The sequence below is a fragment of the Malurus melanocephalus genome, unplaced genomic scaffold, assembly GCF_030028575.1.
Source record: "Malurus melanocephalus ecotype Western Australia unplaced genomic scaffold, MMel_1.1 scaffold_11, whole genome shotgun sequence".
NCBI classification, from domain to species: Eukaryota; Metazoa; Chordata; class Aves; order Passeriformes; family Maluridae; genus Malurus; species Malurus melanocephalus.
Window position 1 is genome coordinate 3,354,860 of NW_026623243.1, and position 22,936 is coordinate 3,377,795.

General features: G+C 37.6%; 1 protein-coding gene across 3 annotated transcripts in view; it reads left to right on the forward strand.

Moving 5' to 3' along the window:
* The window catches only part of MAPK11 (mitogen-activated protein kinase 11), a 33,441-nt gene extending 16,402 nt beyond the window's left edge, over nt 1–17,039 (forward strand). Inside the window, exons 5-12 of one of the 3 annotated variants that reach the window (XM_057378787.1) lie at nt 2,827–2,856; nt 2,979–3,026; nt 5,377–5,491; nt 5,615–5,686; nt 7,316–7,395; nt 10,808–10,886; nt 12,203–12,376; nt 12,666–12,734. In XM_057378787.1, the coding sequence (XP_057234770.1) occupies nt 2,827–2,856; nt 2,979–3,026; nt 5,377–5,491; nt 5,615–5,686; nt 7,316–7,395; nt 10,808–10,886; nt 12,203–12,376; nt 12,666–12,673 (606 nt within the window). In that variant the 3' untranslated portion in view covers nt 12,674–12,734. Of the gene's footprint in view, nt 1–2,826; nt 2,857–2,978; nt 3,027–5,376; nt 5,492–5,614; nt 5,687–7,315; nt 7,396–10,807; nt 10,887–12,202; nt 12,377–12,665; nt 12,735–15,564 lie in introns of those variants that run through there. The other 2 variants (XM_057378770.1, XM_057378778.1) reach the window with 2 other exon arrangements.
* Nucleotides 17,040–22,936: the final 5,897 nt, after the last annotated feature.

Here is a 22,936-nt window from a genome sequence, read left to right on the forward strand (position 1 = left end):
CCCAAAGCACAACAATCTCAAAGGCAATTTGTCCCGGTTTGAAAGACAGGTGTTTGCTGATGAAGGCAGGGACTCCCCTTGGAGTGGTGGATATGACCCCCCCCTCCCTCCGAATTATTATAGCTTTGAAAAATCACGGGCTTTCAGGCAAGAATAGGGTAAAAGGGAATAACGGTTTTTACTAATATGTATAACAAGGTGAAACAAGTAACAATAACAATAGCAACAACCAGCCCAGTCCCAAACCCAGTGACAGCCTCACAGAGACACAGCCTCCCCTTTGGTGCAGTTCCAGTCCCAGCCGGCAGGGGCGCTGTTGGCTCCCGGCCGCGCAGGGCGGGTGCGATGATTCCCCGGCGGCTGCAGGGGGCGCTGTGGCGCGGGTCCCGGCTGGCTCAGATCTCCCGCGGCGCCAATGATGGACACAAAATGGCAGAGGTGGATGGAGAAAGGTTCCTCTGCAAAACTCACAGCGGAAACGCCGATCTCGGTGCTCCTCTGGACAGCAAGAAACCCAGGGTGGCAAAGAGACGAGCAGAAATCCTGCGGCTGCGAGACGGGACGGAGCAGAGCTCACCCCTGAAGCTGGAATCGCAGGGGTTCCCGGCAAGGCACAGGGGAGAAGATCACAGTGCAGCAAGCAGGAACCCAATGAGCAGAGGTGCTGGTCTCTGCAGAAAAAAGGGCAGGCCAGATTTCTCCGGAGCAGCCAGCGGGCAGATCTCCTTCTCTCAGCGAAACAGCAAAGGAAGAGAAGTTACTCCCCCCACCACACAAACACACATACCCCGCAGGGCTTAGCAAGATCGTTTAGGTGGGGCATAGATACATAGAATTGTCTTCACTAATCGCCCACCCACCAAAAGGATGACCTAGCAATTAGTGTATCCCAGCAACAAAATGGGAAAGAAAAAATTCACAAAGTAAAGGGAACAAAAGGGGAAAATCTTAACCCACAACATGGACAAAGAACAATATGGAAAATAACTCATATTTGTGCTTTGAAAGACATGAGGCAGTTTGGAAAACTACTGTCCTGATTTTTGTAGAGTGTGTCACATGAGTGAAGACATCACTAAGTTAGTTGGGTATTTGAGAAATGTCTGGAAGTAGAAATTTATCCCAGCAATGTATGATGCTGCACACAATCATTTTGTTTACTCTGTCAGGAAAGTCATTATTTCCTTTAATCGTATCAGTTAAAATTTATGGAGTKAAATAAAGGAGGCAATTGACAATGAATCTACAGCAGTTTTCCTTCAAAAAATTCAAAATATGTATAATTTCGCTGATGTTTAGCATGTAAGTGTCAATAAACAGGAGAAGATGGGGTATTGCTTCCCATGACTCAGTGCTAAGCTTTATCTCAGGCTAGTATGGATTTTCCCCAGCAAACAGAACAGAGAGGGGTCACCAGTTTTACTAGGTAACTTAATAGTAATTTATATTTTAGACACAGAAAATAATTAAATGTTTGAAAGTAAGCCATGRTAAATACTTGCTCTGAAATATAGTTAATACATGATTTTCAGCAAGTCACCTTGTGCCTGAGACAGTAATTCTTATTCATGCATGCAGGTTCCATCACTTTAAGTGCAGATTTTAGTGAATAAAAATTGCAAAACTGAGCCCTTAATTGCTTTGTCTCATTTACAGGAGTTAATAGCTTAGTTAGGAAGATGGATTCTGGCATTAATTATCCAGCTTGTGGTTTTGAATATAAGTCTATGTTGTGTCAGAGTAATAATAGTAAGAATTGTGCTCTAAGTGAATACTAATTTCAGAAATGCACTCAGGTGTATTTCTGGGTCTGTTTTGAAGGGGAGGGGTTACTGGTGGCTCATCTCTTCTGGAATTGAAATTCTCATGAAATTCTCATGTCTCATTAGTCAAAGAATTTGATCATGTACGTGGCTTCTTGCTGGCACTGGGAGAGGCTCCTGTGGTTGTCTCAGCAGAGCAGGGACACAGCTCCTTCTGTTGCAAGCAGTGATTTGGTTTTCAGTTCATTCAGCTRCTTGCAGCTGCTGTGAGGAGCACTGAGAAGCGGCCCGGCCTTCTGATAAGGTCTGGAACATGAAGAATGTCCTTGTGTTCTCTTAGGGTTTTCCTATTTACTGTACAGGTTTTGTGTATAATCCCTTCTCCTTAAATTCATCTCTGGAGAATAGAAGATTTTCAAGGTCTTTCTGATGCTGGTTGATAAGATCACGGTTAAACTTGCTGTTAATCCTAACAAGAGAACAATAGGCAATGATAGAGCTAATCAAATCTCAGATTTTGATTTTAAATGTTTTATGTAAAACAGCAGACACTAAATAGCCACTGAAATACTGCTTTGAAAGTGGCTCTGAAGCAATGCTGTGGCTTAGGGGAAGGTATTTTGGTCACTAACTGTCCCAGAGTGCAGGTGKGGCTGCTGTCACCCACATCAGTGTTCACTCCTACCTCAATGTAGGAGTCAAACCTGCTGCTCCCTAGGCCACTCACTGTGCTAGCCACTAGCTGATAAACATGGACATCCAGGTTAGACTCAAACAAATTCCAAATTGATAAGAGGCTTTCAACAGAAGAATCACTGTGACTGCTGCTTTTCATGGTAGAATCTAGTCTTGATGGTTACCTTTCTTGAAATATCCAGTTCTGGATAAGACAGAACAGGGAGTTTTTGAAGTTTGACATACCTCTGATCTGAAAACATGGTATGACGCAAGTATTTTCTGTATATAGAACAGCCTCAGAAGTCAAAAAATAAGACAAATGACTTCAACCTCTCTTCACAACTTCAAATCTTATCTTTTTATTTTCCCTTTTTTTGTTTCACAGTATATTCACTCAGCTGGAATCATCCACCGGGTGAGTTCGCTCATTGTGGTAGTGAAAATGAATGGTGCATTAAATCTGTGACTAAGACACAGTTACAATACATTTTAAAAGGTTGAAATAGTACTTGACTAACTCTCTGTGTTCTGCTACAGGACCTGAAGCCCAGTAACCTAGCTGTAAATGAAGATTGTGAACTGAGGGTAGGTATCATGCCATTGTAACAAAGAGTGATGTAAAAGCTCTCAAGATGACAGCTTTCTAAGAAAGCATTAGTTACCATTTTTATGTCTCATTCCATTAATTTCAACTGTTTGTTWCTCTCCCATTTCCATGAACATGTGTTTTCTCCCAAATGTTAATTTAGTATGAATGCAAACATCTTTGCAAAATCCCTAGGTACCCCACAGATGGTACATAGCTAATAGTTTGGCTGCTGAGTGAATACTTAACTCAGTATATCTTAAGAGTCTGACCTGTGATATGTATCTGCATCTGCCCTGTGTAGATGAAGCCTTGTGACAATTTTAATTTTTGTATTTGTAGAACATACAAATTAAATAATGATGGCAAAAAAAAATCAGTATTACCAGTAAGACAAACAAACTAAAAACCAAAAAAACCMAACCAACCAAAAAAAACCCTGTAATCCTTGGTTCTTAAATGCTATTTTAACATACACATCTATATAAATACATCTCTTGGTGTATCTGTGTGATATGATAATAAGTTTGATACTGTGGAGAAGGAAAAGATGTCTTATAGCTTTCTAAGCCTTTAAGCTTGAGAATGAGAAGTTTAGCATTTCTCCACGACCAGAAACATCTTTATTCCTGTTCCTAAGACTCTGATGTAATCACTTCATTCCAGCTGCAAGGGATTTAAGAAAAGACTCCAAATACTACAAGATCAGCAAAAAAAATCACAATAATGACTAAGAGCAGTGCAGTTAGGTTCTTGCATTAATCCGGATCTGTAGTGAGAAACTGTAGTTCCTGTTTGATTTAGTGACACTTGCAGATGCTCAGCAAGTTTCATGATTATCTCTTTAATGTCTTCATGTGTTTATGTTCAGCATCTGTGAATTTTTCTGGGTCATCTGCATTTGATCATGCACTCTAAAATGTGTACTGTATTTTTGTACAATAAGTAAAGGAGATTTTTACTGTTTTATTCTATTATTATGAAATATGTGCACCTCCCTGTCTAGCATTTGTTACACTGCTCTCTGCTTTGTTTATATTTATAGCTTTACTTCCTCAAATTATTTTTGATAGGACAAGCTAGTGGATATTTCCAAGTACTAACAAAAAGGAAGTAGAAGCAAAAAGAAGGAAAGCATGTGTGTGTATGYGTGTGTGCACATTTAATAGAAGGGATCAGCTGTTGATTAAAAAATATTGCCAAAACCCTTATCAAAATAGGGACATAAGTTGTTTGAGTTTCATGCCTTATTTGTATCTTCTTTGCCTCATGCATTTTTGTTCACTTACTTAAAAAATAAATTGTGCTTTTAAACTATATTGGAAGTAAAGATGTTAATTATTTATATCTTAATATTTTTCTTTTGGCTTTTTTTATCTTTTAATTGGATTATAACTGGGGAATTTTGAATTATACTCTTGAAATTTTCTTATTCCCTATGAAAAGGATTACCCATCAGCTTTATAAATAATCCTGGATCTCATCATAGGAGATATTCAATGATCTTATTCACATTTCTATGGGAAGAGATGCTAGCTAGCTGAGATGACTGACTTAACAGCACTGAGGCTCAGATGGTCCCTTTCACAGCAGTCTCTCTCAGAGCTAGGGTCCATAATTAGTGGGACATAGACTAATCAGAGAACAGTATAGAAAGCAAAGAAATGAGCTGGAAAAATTCAGTTGAAATCACTTCCCATCAATGTAAACTTAGCAAGGGAAAGCATCTGGAGGGGAACACTTTGCAATCAAGCCTCTGTACATAAAGAGAGCTCCTTTGTAGTTTTGGTGGGCAAGTTCACTGAAAACAAATGGGGTGTGATTTAAATTTACATTATTACACGGGATGTAAGTTTCTCTGCYAGTGGCATAGGGATCATGTGTGATTTGGGTAAGTGCTTAGACATAAGAGGGAAACAAAAAATTTCTGCAGATTTGTGATCAGCTCGTTTGGCCTTTAAATGGCCATTTTTGATCATTAAATGGTACTTGCTGTGGGCGTTTTACACAAACACTCCCAGGTGACAATAATACTTCATTTTTTATAGCAACAGTGTTTATTTTTAGTAAATGCATGCCAGTGGAAAACCGAACTCCAGGCTAAATGTAAAATTTGCCTTAGAGAGCAAAGGGCCAGGTTTATTGCAGTGGAAACATCTTTATGCAGCACTGTGAGCTGCAGGGATACAGCAGGGAGAGCAGATGAGCTCGTCTGCAGAGTGCTGCTGTTTTACTTCACCAATAGTGAGGGACTATGGAAAACACAGAAATGAGTAATGAGAAAATCAGGACCTATAACAAAAGTGAAAGGGGATTTTTTTAAATTATTATTTTATTTTTATTCTTTAGATTTTAGACTTTGGTTTAGCTCGTCAAACTGATGATGAAATGACTGGATATGTTGCAACAAGATGGTACAGAGCTCCAGAGATTATGTTAAACTGGATGCACTATAATCAAACAGGTAAACTGTGAAGATTTGCATGTTGCTACAGCTGGATGTAGTGATAGTTTTAAACAAAGAAGCAACTGTGCTTAAGGATGTCTTTGATTCATTGTGCACAATTCTGTCTCTGTTTTTTGGCAGTTGACATATGGTCGGTCGGATGTATCATGGCAGAGCTATTGAAAGGGAAGGCTCTATTTCCAGGAAATGATTGTATCCTTAATATAATACTTAAAATACAGCTATAAAAATACTTTCTAATTCTTCCTCTTTTTTCCCCCCCTAAGGACTTGAGCGTTTCTATGAAGTGCTTAATGTTTTTGAGGTAACAAACTTGTAAAAGAGTAAACAATTAGCTAATCTTTCAGTTCACTGTATATGACAACTGAATATGAGACCCACTGGTAGGATAAAAAACAGTAACAGATGTTCCTAAACAACAAAACGTTGCATTTATTCTTTTGTATGTCTGTATTTAAATAACCTAGTTACAACAAAGTAGATTTCTTCCATGTGTGGATCTTAGTGAAATAACACATGCTAAAACTGAAGCYGAGTAAAGGCAGTGTTGTTTCATCAGCTAATACGATTTTAAAAATAGAACTGCTTTTAGGCCAGAAGTTCCTAAAATGCAAGTGAGTTGACTTTTAAATAATAAGTGAATTAATAGGCCTGTTGTGTCCTGTTATATATATTAAAAAGCCAGTAGTTGCAGAAGTGCCACATGAGCAACAAAGCCCTCTCTTTTCTACAGCACTGTGCTGTGATCCCTGATGGAGCATCAGGGATTTTCATTGCATTTCCTGTGCTGGCAGGAGAAAAAAAGAGACATTGCTGAGGAGAGCAGTAAAACAATAGAAGAAAACTGAAGAAAAACACATAATTAGGAATGAGGAAACAACCGCATCAAGGAGGAAAGCTTTTCATATGAGAAACAAAAGCACATTCTTCTGTACTGAATTCTTGCTACCTGTTGACATTGCTAAATGTCAACATACCTTCTGAAACCCCTCAAAAAGCAAATACTTCTGCTTATACTAAGCTGTTGCTGGGTGCAAAACATCATGACATTAGAATTGCCTAAAATACTCCTCTTAARAGAGCTAAGACCAAGTATCCCCACTGACTTTATATTGTGCTTAGCATCAGTAGACTCTRTTGTAACCACAGGTATTCTCCAAGTGTTCATCACTAGGACATGACTGTTCTCAGACTGATTATGTGAAATGTAATTTCTGGAAAAATCAATACATCTAGTTTTCATGAAATAAGATTTTTTTTTTGCTGTTATCAAAAATTGTCTACAATTATATGATTATATCAATTTAAATAATGCTGTAAAATAACCTTGAGTCTCTATTAAAAAAATGCAATATACTTTGCAGGTCCTATATGACAATGAAAAATCAACATTTTCAAAGCTTTTAATCCTGAGACCTATGTAAAACAGATTTTAAAGGTTACCAAATGAGAGCTATTCTTGCCAGTTTTCAGATTACTAGTCTAGCCCTATGAGTGCATACACATTAAACTGATCTTCAGAAATCTCTCAGATTGCTGAAACATAAATGTGCTATTAAGATTAGGCTACAGAATATTTCAAATTGGGAACTAGGACACAAATGCAGTATTTTTWATGCAGCTGACATACCTGACAGGTTAATATAGTACAGTATAGAATTTGGTATTCCAGGATTAGTCTTAAGCAGGTATAAATTCTTCCAGGGACTAAGGAATCATCTTGCTGAATGGTTTTAAACTTCTTAGTTATGTGCACGAAAGCTCATTAATTGTCTAAACCAAGAAGGACTGGGTGCTGTTTATTTCCCTGAAATAATGCAGATATTGATCAACTTAAGAGAATAATGGAAGTTGTGGGCACACCCAGTTCTGAGCTTCTGAAGAAGATATCATCAGAGCATGTGAGTTCACAGCTTCATTCAGTTAACTGACTCTCATTCTTCCTCTAACTGGTATTGTAGCATTGGCTGTCCATGGTGTTACATGGATACTGTGATTTGGAAATGAACAAATACCTTAAAATTWCCTGTAATTTTTGCTGCTAGAATGTCACCGTGCAAAAAAATRTGCTTTTGGAGGCTTCCAGATTTCTAAACAGAGATGTATCAGAATCAAGTATCTGTGTATTCTGTATGAATGCTCTATTTAGATCCCTAATTTGAAAATCATATTTATTCATCTCTCTAAATGCTTGTGTGAGGCCCACTTTCTTCATAATATTCACAGTCAAGAGTATGCTTTTTAACTTTCCGTGGGACTTCTTTAAAATAGTAATCTAGTAAATGAAAAATTTCCTTTTACTTTCTCTGCTAAAGTTACACTTAAAAGATTCAWTGTAAGCAATAACTGTGGATAGCCAGCTGAGGAATGAGATGTAGTATTGATTGATAGAGGCAGGTGATAGGCACAGTGTAAGAGTTCAGATAAACAACAGTACACAGATGCCTCCTGAGCTGCTGCTGTTTTCTTAAACCTTTTCTGTATACACCTCAGACTAATACTAATGGCTATTTTTCAGCTTGTGTATATATTGATGAGTTTTCTTGGACCTTACTAATAAATAATCTAGAGAGTTAAGTAAGCAGGARCAGTAAGATAGCCAGAGCAACCCTGCATTTCTAAAAGATCCAAGCATAATGAAACCTCATCATCACAAGCCAATACGCAGTTCCAGAGGTTTGGGGTATGCAGTACGTTGAAAATTAGGAGGCTAACTAAGCATCCATCCTTTTGCCAGGTACTGTATCAACCAAAAAAYCTCAGACTGTGCTGCCCTAAGTGTAGGTCCTTGTATACTCTCATAGGTCCTTTTGTAGCCTTTATGTGCTAATAAGATACTACAGGTTTTGCTGTAACACATTCACAGTAATRTATACAAATGTGTTACCCAAAACTAGTCAGCTTTTTGATTGTGAGATGGACACCATAAATACTTACTGGAAACAGTATCTGCTTGGTTCTTTTCCTTTCTTGTGTTTCAGAGCATACCTCAGTGAGCTACAGCAATCCTGAAACTGTTTTATTTGAGTTAATTATACTTTTAGAGCACAGGCAGAACACAAAATCCAGGTTAATGAATGGGAGTGCTGCTAGGTCACCTCTGGGCTGCTGCCTGATTAGAGGAGCAATGTCAAAGGAGATGCATACCTTGCTTGGAGGTAATTGCCAGTTGCAAGGAGTTCCTTCATTCTAGTTCTTCTTTACCGTGTAGTTTGGCTTTATTGTTTAGGTATTTCTTTATGCAGCTTGCAGCCATGGACAATTTTTAACATTCCTGTAACACCAATGTCAGAGATTTGCTGAAATACCAAGCTTATTTTCAATTATAAGTAGAGGATTGAAGAATTGGAAACTAAAAGATCAACGTCATTCGATGTTTCAGCATGAGTTACTGAGGTGTGATTTTCAGTTTTTCATGTTAATATCAATTTAAATGGTAATTGCATTTCAGAATAATTTAAACATTGGGATTCTCTTGGCTGGGTTTCTGTGTTGAGTCTATATAAGCAGAGGGGACAGGCTGGTAGGTACAYTTTAATAGGTCTGTGTTGTTTTCAAMGGACTTCTGGRCAAGGTTGGAGCTAATTTTCACTGCATCTTGTTCAGTCATATTAGGATTAGTTGTTGATTGATGATTTATTTGTTGATTAGATGTTGATAGATGTCCTTACAAATAATGAATAATGAATAAATCCACAGATGTTTTTATAAGATAAATCTACCTCACTACCCTAGTCCATAGCTTCCATGAAGAACATATGATAGGTCTCTTTTGCTCTGTTGTGCTTATTTACATATATATATATATATAATATCCTGGAAGACTTAACTCTGATAGGAGCTGCACACCCTGACCTTCTAGGAGGTGTTAGCTGCCTTTATGAACCTTAGGAATATAAAATAAGTGCAGTGAAGCTTGTGTTTGACTAGTTTTTAAACATCCTTCTCTTCCTGACTGGCTACAGCTGTTCAGAAGAAATCATCCTTTTAAGAAAGCCTTGCTGTCAACCCCAATAATAACAAAAGAAAATACTGATATCATTTTAATGGGTTGGATATACAATGCATAAAGGCTTTCTTCTTTTAGTAAGGCTTTGAAATGTGTCACTACTGGCAATCTAGAGCTCTGATAGAATATGCTTGCATCTTACAAAAAGAAAAAGTAAATATATCTGCCTCATTAAACTAGAACACAGCTTGAAAAGAGGCTGTGTTACGTAATGATTTAATGTATCTTTATATCAATTCATTGTCATTGCAGAAATTAAGATGATGACTGAGAGAGAACAACGTAGAGAACAGGATCATTTTCCCAAGTGCAGTTGTAGGATTGCACCAATGATATGTCATAGTATTTTATAGTCATTTCATGATAGTCCAGAAGATAACTCCACATTTCTTATTCTGATGTCTCTCTTGAAGCCATAGATCTGCTTAGTAGAAAGCACTTTATTTCCTTTGCTGTTTTCCRTAGGCCAAGAATACTTAGTTTGGCTTCTACAGATAGCATCCTTCTAAAAGGACTGCTAAATGTGGAGAGACATCTGTGTAACASAAGCATGTTTGTAAAAGGTTAGAGTTTGTCCAAAGACCAGCTGGAGTTTTTTATTGGTTTAGGGAACAGCCATTTCAATATTTTTTAATAGTTTCTTTTCAGAATTCACTGTTCTGATCCCAGTCCTTAGGAACAGCATTCAGCTTCTTTTCTTGTCAACATATCTACCTCAGCCTAAAAATTTGTAGCTYACGTAGTGTCAGGCTGACTTTTGTGGATCCTATATCTGGGTAGGCTTTTGCTAGCTGAGTTTGGATGAGCTTTTCACAGCCATAGTGAAAAGGAAATCTCTCAGTTCTGTTAAAAATCTGAAAACCTGTTCCCAYGGAGTATCAGAATTTGTTGTTAGTGAAGCTACTGCTCACTGGAGAAGAGAGAGGAGGGAAGGCTGCAGATTGAATTATCCCACTTTGCTGAGGGTGACTAAAAGATGGTTTAGGCAGCAGGTTCYGATTGAATGTTACATGCATGTGTTCTCTAAGGATATATTGCAATGAGCAAGAAAGTACAGGTGAAAACTGAAGTGCTAACACACAAGCCTTAGAGCAAAATACACCTGCTTAAAACTCTCGCTTATTGTCCAGTATACAGGAGCGAGCGTTTGAAACAAGGTCATGCATTGTGGTTTTATGTAAAGAAACTTTCCCATGTATAAGAAACATAAAAAAATAATGTCTGTTTTTTTTAGAGTTGATGTGGTTACTGTTGAGCAAAATTTAACCTCTGTGCATATGGTATGTATATTGACTTRTTTCTAGGCAAGAAAATACATCGAATCTCTTCCACATATGCCTCAACAGGATTTGAAAGCAGTGTTTCGTGGTGCCAATCCATTAGGTAAGAAAGTCAGACTGACRCAGATGAATTTTTTACTAACATAGAAACTCAGGCCTTGCTTTGCTGTTAAGATTCTATATAAGAAAAATCAGAGTAGTGAGAAGAGCATTGCTTGACCTTTCATCCTGAGACTGTTTTCCTTTCACAAAGCCTGTGTCTTTTTGTTTCTGGTGGAGATTACAGGAACCTCCTAAAGGGAAATTGTCCGTGGTTGAAAAGCAAAAGCCAGCTATACATAGCAGAAATAAATGTCATGGGGTCTAGATTAGAGCCATCACTTCTGGCTCAGGAAGGCCCTGAGCTGTAAATTGCTGGCAAGCAAAAGAATATTCCAGGAAGTATATCTGTTTGAATAACCCTTTTGACTATTATTTCTTAGGAATATATGAGCCATTGTTGGACACAGGATACTGGGCTAAGGCAGACCTTTGATGTGATCGTGTACAATTGTTTTCTGTCTAATCAATTGGCTCAGCCTGTGCAAAAGAGGCATGTTTCTGTGAACTTTTTCTTGTGTCATGGCAAAGGAGACATTTGAGTCACCACAGTCATCTCTCTATAGTACCTGGTCAGCTCCATTGAGTGCACATTATAGGGAAGTATTGTGAGTTGAAATGCTTTAAATTAATTTTGTGTATTAATACCAATTTTATTCTTACAAATACAAATAGTTGGGAACACTTTCATATTAAAAAATGGAATTTATTTGCCTGAAAAAGATGAGAGCATGCTACATAATAATGTCATAAAGGCAAGTTAATGCCAGTGTTTATGATAAAATTTCCATTAAAAACTAATTTCAGCCATACAGCTTTCTCTCATTTCTAGCATACTTCAGATGCCAACTTCAAACATATTTGGTTTATGCTGGGTCCTGTGAAGTTGCTTTGGGGCTTTCATCTGATCGTTTCATTGGTGCAGCTAATTAGAAGTGTAATCTCACATTTTATTATTCACAAGATACTTAGTTTGGTCCTGATCATGCAAACTTAAGCACATAATGCACAACACAGGGTATTACCTTATAAGCACACATGGATCTTTGTAGAATTAAGACCTTGGATATATGAAGAGATGAATCAGATCTCAAATTGACTGTAGTGAACTTTCATGCATACCACAAGCAAACCAGAAGTTCTGTCAGCTCTCTTTTGTATTTGCAGTACAAAATTTTCAAAATTTACTTGTTCTGTTTCTTAAATTTTGCCAGTGATATTGTGTTTAAGGTGAGTGAGAATAGGTTGTGTGTAAACAATTTTCTTTTATCTCTAGATGGTTTCTTCTGGTTTTAAACTGCTTTCCTCTTTTTCCCTTAGCTGTGGATCTTCTTGAGAAGATGCTTATATTAGACAGTGATAAAAGAATTACTGCCTCGGAAGCACTTGCGCATCCCTACTTYGTGCAGTATCATGATCCGGACGATGAACCTGAGGCTGAGCTGTACGACGAGTCCATAGAGAACAAGGAGCGAACCATAGATGAATGGAAAGGTATCAGAATTGCAGTAGTTATGATGTATAGCAGAAGAAAGCCTTACTTAAATAAAAGTTTTCCTCCATTTCTAGTAAGAGGAATTTGAACTTCTAAGCCTCAGGCAAACAAGGTAATTTCGTATGTGTGCTTGTGGGAGTGGAGAGCTGGAAAGGCTTACATTTCCTCTCTGGATTTTGGCTCCTCCCCCTATTCTTTTATCTCCTTGCTAGACTCTCTGTACCAGTGGAAGCTWAACTAAAAGCTAACTCTGTTACCAGGTAATCATACATTCTGTTTTGCCTTTAGTTTTCTAGGTCAGATCCCAAGCTGAAGTAACTGTCCTGGRGCAAGTGACAGTACTTGGGATTCTGGTCTAGCTTTGTTAAGAGGTAATATTATCCACATAGATATGTATTTTGTTAATAATTTTTTAGATAACAAAGGATTTTTTATTAATAACTAAACCATGCTATTGGTTCTGTTTGAGATGAGAGCTGATGATTTTACATGGGAGTGACAACCCAGAACCGTTCTTTGATAAATATTGCAGCAACCTTCCATGCTTGCATCATGATCATATTGCACTGCAGTACCACGAAAGTAAGGTGGCTCAACATTAGATTGCAAGTACACTGAAAAGTACAGTCCAATTTCATCACTGTCTAGTGAGGACATATTATTCTAAAAATTCCTTACTAGAGATTTTAAATTGAGAATAATGTTGTGGAAAACTGATTGCTTTTGTTTATCAATAAAGGCCTTTCCCGGGCTTAAGATGAAATATTTATTCTGTAAAATAAATGTCCTTTTGTTTCTCTTTGCATTTTCTATAACTTTTACTTTGGAAAGATTTGATAAAAATGTAACATCATAGTGATTAGGTTCATGATGAAGAATACTGACCTCTCATGTCTTACTGATGTGCATCCACTTGTGCCATGTTTTATCCTGGGCATTGCAGGGGAGACAAGCAGACTGTTTACAGCAAATACATCTTAAAGAAATAKAATAGTGGGGTCATCGTTCTCTCTACAAGAAATCAACCTCCTAGTGCCCTGGAAAAGCTTTTCTGTGTCTGCACAAACAGGGAGGATTGACTGGCATCACTTACTCCTTATACGTGCTCTCCTCTACAAAACCTGGCAGCCTACAGCACTACCTATACATCTTGATTTTTGGGAGTTGTGTTCATTTGCTGCTGTACTTAGGAGTGAATGATTATTTTTCTGCTGCTTTTTCAGTTGGCTGAGTCTTTAACAGGAAGGTTTAACAATTTCCGAGTCATGAAGCTGATTTCTGTTTGTGATGAAACTCCATTGAAATTATTTCAGGAACAATCTTAGCTTAACAGCTTAACACTTTCTAAACTGAAATGAAGATGTGAAGGTGCATTCTCTASGAAGGGTGCTATCAGATTATTTATCATTACGTTTATCATGTATGATTTTTTACATCACTGTCCTTGATGGAAATGCAGGTTAAATACCTTCTTTATTCAGGTTTAAAAAAAGGCCTGAGACAAAAATCTCAAAACTGGCACAGCTGGTTTGCTGCTTTTCCTTCTTCCCTGTGGCCATACTTTTATCTTGGGGAATAAACTTTTTACTTTCAAATACAGTGTGTGCCACATTTAAGTAAGATGTTGTAAAATGTTTGTARTGTTGATGAAATATTGACCCAATTTCTCAAGATGTTGATAGGATGTTTCTGCTCTCTTTCTGTTCAAGTTAAAAATTGGTGGTGCCTGATCCCGAGGGACTGAGCGCCAAAGTAAAATGAGATTTCAAACTTTGTCTTAAAYGTTATGCACTTCAGAGTTTCTTTGGCCTCCACTGCACACTCTGAGCCTTGCAGCCCAMGGTCACAGATTTCTTACTGATAAGTTTAATCAGTTAGAAAATCTTTCAAAATTTTATAGGCCAAGAATATGCTACTCAGAGTTGAATGCTATACATTCTCTCTTTAGGTATTGTTCCAGTTGCGTATATCTCTGTTGAGTAGGTGCAGTGAGAAGTGAGTAAAGTGCTCAATAAACTTAAACCACACAGCCAGTGAGAATAATTTCTAATAAAATTCCAGGTGTCCAATTTGTAAGGACTTTTCCAAATTCAGCCAGCTCTAGCTCCTCCCTGGCTGCCTGTAATGCTAAGTGATAAATCAGTCACTCCAAGTCACCTGACAAATCCTCCCACATCTGGGGTTCTGCACACAGAATTTCTTTCAGAGAAATCCTTCACTGTATCACTGTACACAGTGCTACACAACCAGAGCATAAGTAAGATCCAGTCCCAAGATTTTTACATACTGTTTAAAGGAGTCCTAGGTATGCTTGCAGGCATAGCAGCTGTCTCAGTTATGTAATAAACAAGCTAATAGGCGTGAGTTTGATGTGATTTAAACATCACTGTTTGGAAAACAGAACCTGAAGTAATGCATTGTTAGCCATATATGAACAGGATTTGGTTCTTAAAAAGTATCTAATATGGAAAAATATGTAAGAGATAGCCACTGACAACATATATCATTGATGTCCAATGCAGAAAACAGGAACATGAGTGTTAGCATGATGAGATAAAGGGTTATTCCTGAAGGAAGGTAAAATAGCAAGTAACCCATGTTTCTGGTTATTGATTAATATAGAACTTCTTGATGAAAGCTGTTATATGCTTCTAAGACAAAAAGAATTTTTTTCCAGAGTATCTTAAAATTAAGTTAGCTAAGTAAAACATTTAAAAATGAAAACCCAAAAACCAGGATCCCAAGGCTTTAGCAAATTATTTAGATTGATGGCAACTGACTGAGAGATGATCAAGAATGTTCTTCACAGTTAAAAATGTACATTTTAAAACCTATCTAGGTAGTTTTTAAGATTCCAGTCTCCATTACATGTTGTCGTTTATTACATCATTTTGGCAGGTCATCTGACAACATAATTGATGTTTTCATTTCAGGCCTGTGTGTTTTAGTAATTAGTTGAARGGGACAGTCATGTTGTACTATAACAGTATTTGTGAGTCTAATTTATAATCTGTGGTTAAGAGGATGATTCCTAGTGAATTCTGTCTATTTTTAGATCTGGGCTCTAAAAAGGCTGGAAACACAAACTACAAGTCACATGTATCTGTAGAACCGTTTCATCTGGAATATTTTTCTTTTGAAGAGAATATAACCTAATTCGTCTCTTTCCCTTACATCCCCTCTGCAGAACTTACCTATGAAGAAGTGAATAGCTTTAAACCACCCGACTTAAAAATGGACAGCCTGGAGATWGAACAGTGAGTACAGGCAGCTCTGTCTTGCTTTGCTGCACTGTGAAGACTCTTAAAATATAACCATATAATTTAACCTGTGGTCAGATGTAGATTTTACTATCCAAAGATGTTGGAGGAGATGTGGAAAAGCAGATGCATTAAACAGAAGCCAGATGTTGTCTGTTTTGGGTGGGGAGGGTTTTGCCTTGTAATATGAATGTATTCCCAACTCACAAAGGGTGGTAAAGAACTGCTTCATTCTGACAAAATTATGCACTGAGTTCTGTCAAGCTGTGTGTTCTGCATGTTTCATTTTATCAGTTGTATTGCCAAAATAAAGGTGACCTTTTAAATTAATTTTAAAATTGTACATTTAAAGCATGAATGTATACAAACCTAAGCAAGAAGCCCATACAAGGAATCATTTCTTTTTTTTTTTTTTTCTGGCATTTTATCTGTCTGTTTTCATACTATTTATAGTTAGTGCCTTTATGAAGAGAGGGCGTTGTAGTGAGATAGACAGAATATGCATATGTAGTCATATCTGTGGTGGTCTTACACATTTACTGAATGTCTCTCAAACAATCTTAACACCAGTTGAACGTCAGTAAAAATAAATCTTTCTCTTCTCTTGCCATTCRAGTGTGTGTTCTCATTATTTTCCCCATGTATTGTTTTACTCTTCACAATACCCATTTATGAGACAATTTTACTTCCTGATGATATTCCTGGCCGTGCCATTGCAGCACTGTGATTTTGCCTGGGTATATAGGAAGGTGCCTTGAAGGTACCGCAGCAGAGCTCTGTAGACTTCTGCAAGCTTCACCAAAGGCTGTCACAGATGGCAGTGCAGGAGTTCTGTCACAGATGGCTCAGTTCAGTTCACAGCCTTGAATTAAATATTCCTCATTGTCTTATTTTCCTTCACATAATTCTTGGGAAAGTAAACTAATAATTGCCATTGGAAGACATGACAAAACGGAGATTTAAGAATTTGACGCACTCTCATTGGAGTTTCTTTTTAAGCAAAATTTTAAAGGCTTTGCAACTCTGAAAAGTTGGAAAATTAAATAAAAAATTGCAGGATGCACCAGATACTGAAATTTCTTAAAGAACTACATTTCTCTGATTCCTCCACTGAATGCATAATACTGTAACAGGAAGATCCTTCTGGCTCAAGGCCTCTTGTATTGTACTGGCTGTGTCATTCTGTACACTTGTGATTCATGGTTGTTCAATGTTCATTTTTGTGTTTTGTTTTTGCTCTGTCAGAGTCTTTTTYTGGAGGTGGCTTTTTATAATATTTAGGTTTTCTGAAACTTTTGTCATTAATATTCAATTGTATAGCTATTATATAAGCTAATGGATTTTACTGCATTTACTTTCCTCTGTATCTTTTCTATGTAAAAAGAAAAGCTTTTTCTTAATAAACAGATTTAAAAACAAAAAAATCAAGTCCAAGAACTTTGATTTTTTTTCAGAACTAGAAATAGACATTCCATCTAGAAAATATGTTTCTCATTTGTGGACTGATACACTGTTTGGTAATGTTGGCCAATTATCCAATGCTTGGATCCAATGCAATACAGCTATTTGTATTCAGCTTTCTGCAGGGCATATGAAACTGAAAGTAAAWGCCTGCATGGATTTGTTGCAACTCCTCTGAAGTGCTGTCAGCCATCATTACATTGGTTTCCCATGAAGCTGGATGAGGCCCCTAATGATCATGCAATGACTGAATTTCATGCTGACTAAAATAGGTGAAAAACATGTAAATTATTTGTCTGRCTACATAATGAAAATATTCACTCAGTCATGTCTTTAAGCATTGTTTTTTTTCATTTGTTTGTTTGCCAGTTAAAAGAAAAGTAGCTCAGGGCTTTATTTTCTCTGAAATCTGATACTGAGCTTGCAAGTCCTAGGCAGCTCCATTTCAGCTGGAAGGACAAGGACAAAGTAAAGAGATTTCACAAGAACATTTTGTGTCCAATGATAATTAATTTGGTATTGAGTTTATCCATTCATTTGTTTGAACTTGTTTCCTGGCTATGAGGGTGGCCATTGTCAAATGTTTCAAAGGATGCATAAAACTGCGGTTGCCATACCTCTGTCACTCCAGGCAGAAAGAAAGTTTTATATTGCTTCCAAAATTTGTTCTTCCAGCAGCTCTGAATCTTCCTCTGAATATTTTTTCTAAGAGATAAATTATGTAGGAAGAATATGGTCATAGCCATATTTAAACTAATCAAAGATGACAGTAATGGGCAACAATAGCTCAGCTCTTTTTAATGAATTACCATCAAAACCTGTAAGTCATCTCATTTTAATGTCAAGATAAACAGTAGGGAGACAGACATCTTCCTAGATGTGCAAAATGAAGGCAATTACTTAGATCTCAAAAGCCAATAATTAAAGTATTTTTCTAGAGCAGGTAGCCTGCTCCCTTGTGGCAATCCAACATGGGACTACAATTTGATGACTTTATCAGTTTACAACAGCAGGAGAGGGTAATTGGAAAGCCAGTACCCCACTGGGACAGAAAGGTGGAAGGCTTACCACTAACAATGCTTATCATTTGAACACAGATGGAAGAAAACATTTATCAACCAACGCAAACAGGCAGATGGAGGTAAACATCGAGGACTGAGGGCTTTGTCAGGCTTGGTGAGGCAGATGGCTTAAAAGTAAATTTTAAAGAATAAGTAAATACAAAACTTTTGTAAAGATTTATTTGCTAAAAATGTCTTTAATGAAGGCATTGATTACATGGCCCAAATGTTATTTGCAAAACTCGTAGTGAAACCTGCTTAAACAGTGGGGGTTTCATCTCCTGAAGCACTCTTGCTTTCATTAGCACAGTCGAGCTTGTGTGGGTGCTCTATGCATTGCATGCTTGTTTGAAGAAAGCAGCATAGGTTTTGGCCAACACTAAATTAGGGTGCTCCACTGGGGAGAACACTTCAAGGGCTTTTTCTGATTAGTTACTTACATTGTTAGAAATTCACTTTGAATCTGAATTTATCTAATTTCAGCTTTCAGTCACACAAGCTTGTTACCTGTCYACCTAGTGAATTGAAATAATTTCTAGTATTTATTATCTCACTCTTTAATCAGGTTTAGTGCAACCCCAAGTCCAGTAATTTTATCATCACTGGCTGCAAAAGATCTTGCAAAAGGAAAATCTTTTGCACACACCTCAATCTTTTGGCATGCCTAAGTAACACTACACTTTTAGAACCCACATCTTTATTTTTTAAGCTCTTTACCTCATCAGCACTGAAACCCAGCAACAGGAAATTGATATCACACAGCCAAAGCAGACAAGAAAAAAAAATTAATCTACATTGGACCAATGGAAAGAAAAACCAAGGATGGTTTAGAGGAAAAGCACAGTGTTAGAGGATATCAYGTGCCATATCCTGAAATACAAAGTGGCTACCTGAATATGAAACATCAGGATTACTAATAACTTTGAGAATTTATAGGTGGGAAAAATAATAGGAAAATCRGTAATCAACACTCATATATGAAAAAAATATGTCATGTATGAATAGGTCATCAGTAATTATTTAGATAGCTTTGTTGCAGAGTTCCAAGTAGTGCTCTTGGTGTGTTTTGATATGATATAAAAGATAAAATAAAAGCAAGAAGGAAGGAGGGTCAGTGTGCTGTAGGATCTGACACAGTGAACTCACCCTAAGGGCCAGGAGGGGAACCCTTTCAAGGACAAAATGTTGGCAGCAAAAGCACCTATGACAGAGGTGGGAAGCAGTCAATACAAAWGTCACTTCCTTTCTTCCTGTCACATGTGCTCCTGGATCATAACAAGAAAACAGACCTACCTTTCCCCCACTCGTAGGACCTGGTGAAAGATTAGTCTGTCCAAAAAGTACCGTAAACTGCCAGCACAAATTACTTAAGGATCCTTTGCTACATCTGTAAATTGCTGATTTGGCCCAAGAATCCCTGACAGATGAGCACTGGTAAAAATTTTGCTCTCATGAAAAGAGAATTGCACTATAAATTGGGTAAAGTATGGTACTTTCTGCTTTTGGTAGCAGCAGAARGGGAATCAGCCTTGACATGATCAGTCTCTTTAGGAAGGAATTAAAAGCAACACCTCTGTTTTCTTTAAAAGCAGCTGCTTTTTTCTCTTGCATTGCTGCTGGTACTGCTAATGTTTATGTATGCAAACACTGGTCCTTAGAAAACCAGCATACTTATACAAGTGAGAGTACCAAGTGTCATTAATTTATGAGTCTGGGTAAGGGGTTTTAAGGCACTAGTACCAAGAGATTTAGAAAGCTGCATTAGTATCGCTGCCACTGCCCTTCTTTGTGCMGTAAGATAAAATATTGAACTGATACGCTTAAAAGGGTCTAAGTTTTCATTACAAGGAGGGAATATATTGTGAGTTTTTTATGTGAACACTGATCTTCCRACCAATCTGACACTTAATCCATTAGAAGGGAAATTTCTACATAATGAGCGAAACTCTTCAATTAGGCTTCAATCTTGCACGCATATAAATGSTTCATTTTGCACTCCCATAGTCCCCTAGCTCCAATTATTGTCACAAATTAAGATGTGTACCATGGCACAGAGGCTTTAGCTAGTCCTTTTAGGTTTCAATTTGATCACAAGTAATGTTGAATGCAGTAGAAATACTGAATCACAGTGGCAGCCCTGAGACAACTATACATTAARTCTGCCATAACTGGCAGCCTCCACTGAGCAATACTTTGTTCCTTATAGAGTAATATCCTGTAGCTTATAATATAGATAATATATTCCTATTTTATATTAGAGYCTGATGGCTCAAATCAGGAATCCATAGTTAGGTTACATTCTGGGCAAAAATTACACACAGTATTCCTGTCCTGCCCAGCTTTCTCGTTAGATTGAGATGGAAACACAAAAAACTAAGGCAGCATTGAGAAGAATGGGTGAGATGGGGGTAAGAATGCCACAAAGGTTTTGGTGATTTCAACAGGAGATGTGCACAACTCTGCAATGACAAATGAGTAAAGCTCTCCATCAGTGATATCCACTAACACTCTCGATTTTTGCATTGACATTGGGAAACTTCAARAGTGTTTTCTTGCTCTGTACACCATAGCATCTCATACTGTGACAATCTGTGATAGTTTAAAAATTAAACCTCTTCAGCATATTGTAGGAGAGGACCTTTCGGTGGAGGCTGAGGAGGAGAAGTTAGGAGAGTGTTAAGAGCAGTTGATTTATATGTAACTGTCTACTATGCCCTACAACTGGCCTCACTTCCTCCACCACACTTGGGCAAGCAGGGATAACGGGGTACTGTATAGTTACCTAGTAAGTTCTCACTTGACCTCTTGAAAAACTGAAATGTATAGTTTTAATTTTTTTTWAATGAAAAAGCACTTAGGTGGTGCATATTTATTCCTTTCTGCTGATGGCTGAGTGACCTTGCAACATGGCAAGGCCCCCGGGAGGGCTACAGAACCTGGAACTGAAGCCCCCTSCTCATGGGGCAGAGAAACAAAACGAGAAAAGTTGCAAAATAGTTGGCAGTGGCTCCAGCAGGGCGTGGGGAAGGGCGTGGACAAAATAGCACAAGAGTATTTTCAGATTAAAACTGGGATTTTTTTATTATTACTTTTAAGATTTACTTCTTTTTGTAATAAATAAAATTAACTTACTTCCTCCATGGCAACAGGCCTAAGTCGCCTGTATTGAAGGTGAGGATATAGAAAGCTTGTTAAAAATAATAATATTCTAGGAATCAGCTTTTGACAATTCAGCAAGATTTAATGTTTATTGACATTTAAGGTATGTTTTACAACTAAATTATTATTATATGTGAATTAGTGTAGCAAGAATAAAATGATCAGGTAAAACAGGCAGAAGGGTGGGAAGATTTTGATTTTACAAAGGACATTGTATGATCTCCTCTCCCCAACGTTATCAATGCCTGGACTGGAGATCTGGTGCCAGTCCCTCTCCCTGCTCACACTGATGCACTCTTGCACCCAGGGCCCAGCAGATCACCCACAGTTCAGCTCATGACAAACAAGGCTGTGCTATTTTGTCATCCCCAATTAACAGTTTGTGATGAGCAGTGTTGCCATCAAACTCTCTCATCAGACTTCATACATGCAGGATTTCTCAGAAAAACATGGTTAGATTTCTTACTGCTCCCCTGTAGGGCTTCTGCTCCAACACCAAGGCTTCACCTCCAGGCTGGAGTGAAATTGAGCTCTCAGTTCCCAGAGGGATTAGAAAGAGCATTGTACACATCTCATCTACCTCATATGCCTTGCAGCTGATGGCAACCGTCCAGCACATCAAAAGTTGGCTCTTTAAAAAAAACCCAACACATTCTGACTCCTCTTAAATCCTCCCTTTTTGGGATGAGCATTAGAAAAGTGCAATTTTTGCACCATTAATGCACTTACCTTTTACTAGACATATGCCAGCAGCAGAAATATCTGATAGCATTCTTTTTAAAATTTATCCTGTCAAGCACACATTCCCCAGAACAAGATATGGCTGTAGCATCTGTTAGTCTCCTTGAAATATATGGTCTTTGGAAAAACACATCACCATGTATCCAGCTAAGCCTAGCAGGATGCAGAGACTCATGCTGTTTGTGACACTGCTGAAAGATCTACCAGCTGTGGATGGACCCAAGTTTCTTGCCTCACCCCCTTCACAGATACTTTGAATGGTTTATCATACCAAGGTTCCCTCATTAAACAGTGTTGATTTCCTAGATTTTTCAGTAAATTTACCAGTTCATCTCCTGTATGTGTGACATGATGGGGAAAGCTGGTCTTGTACATGACCTACACAGCTACTTCATCTTTCTATAGCAAAGAATGCCTACTTATATGAAAGAAAAACATGGRAAAAACAGCAGTGGATAACTTTGTCAATGAATTTAAAATATTTTACAAAAGTTGCTCTGTAATACTCTCAGCTTTTGCTCAAGAATGAGCTCATCTTGGTGCTAAGTTAGTACTTTTATCTGCTCTAGCAAAATCATCTATTTTCTGCCTTGATAAAAAGCACTGAAAAAGTGTCACTTTGTCATAACTGGATAAAAGAAAAGTAAGTGAGAGATGAAAAGCAGAACTAATCCTCACTGAATTAGAAACATATATAATGGTCATTTAAAGTAATTTRACCAACAAACTGGTTAAAAACTGAGTGGAAGCTGCTCTATCCTTCACCTTAACCTGTACTATGTATCACTCCACCCACCCTCTGGATGGCAAACAAAGCATAAGAAGGGATGTCAGAAATTAAAAAAATAATCTCCTGAGGCAGTGGAATTTTAAAAGC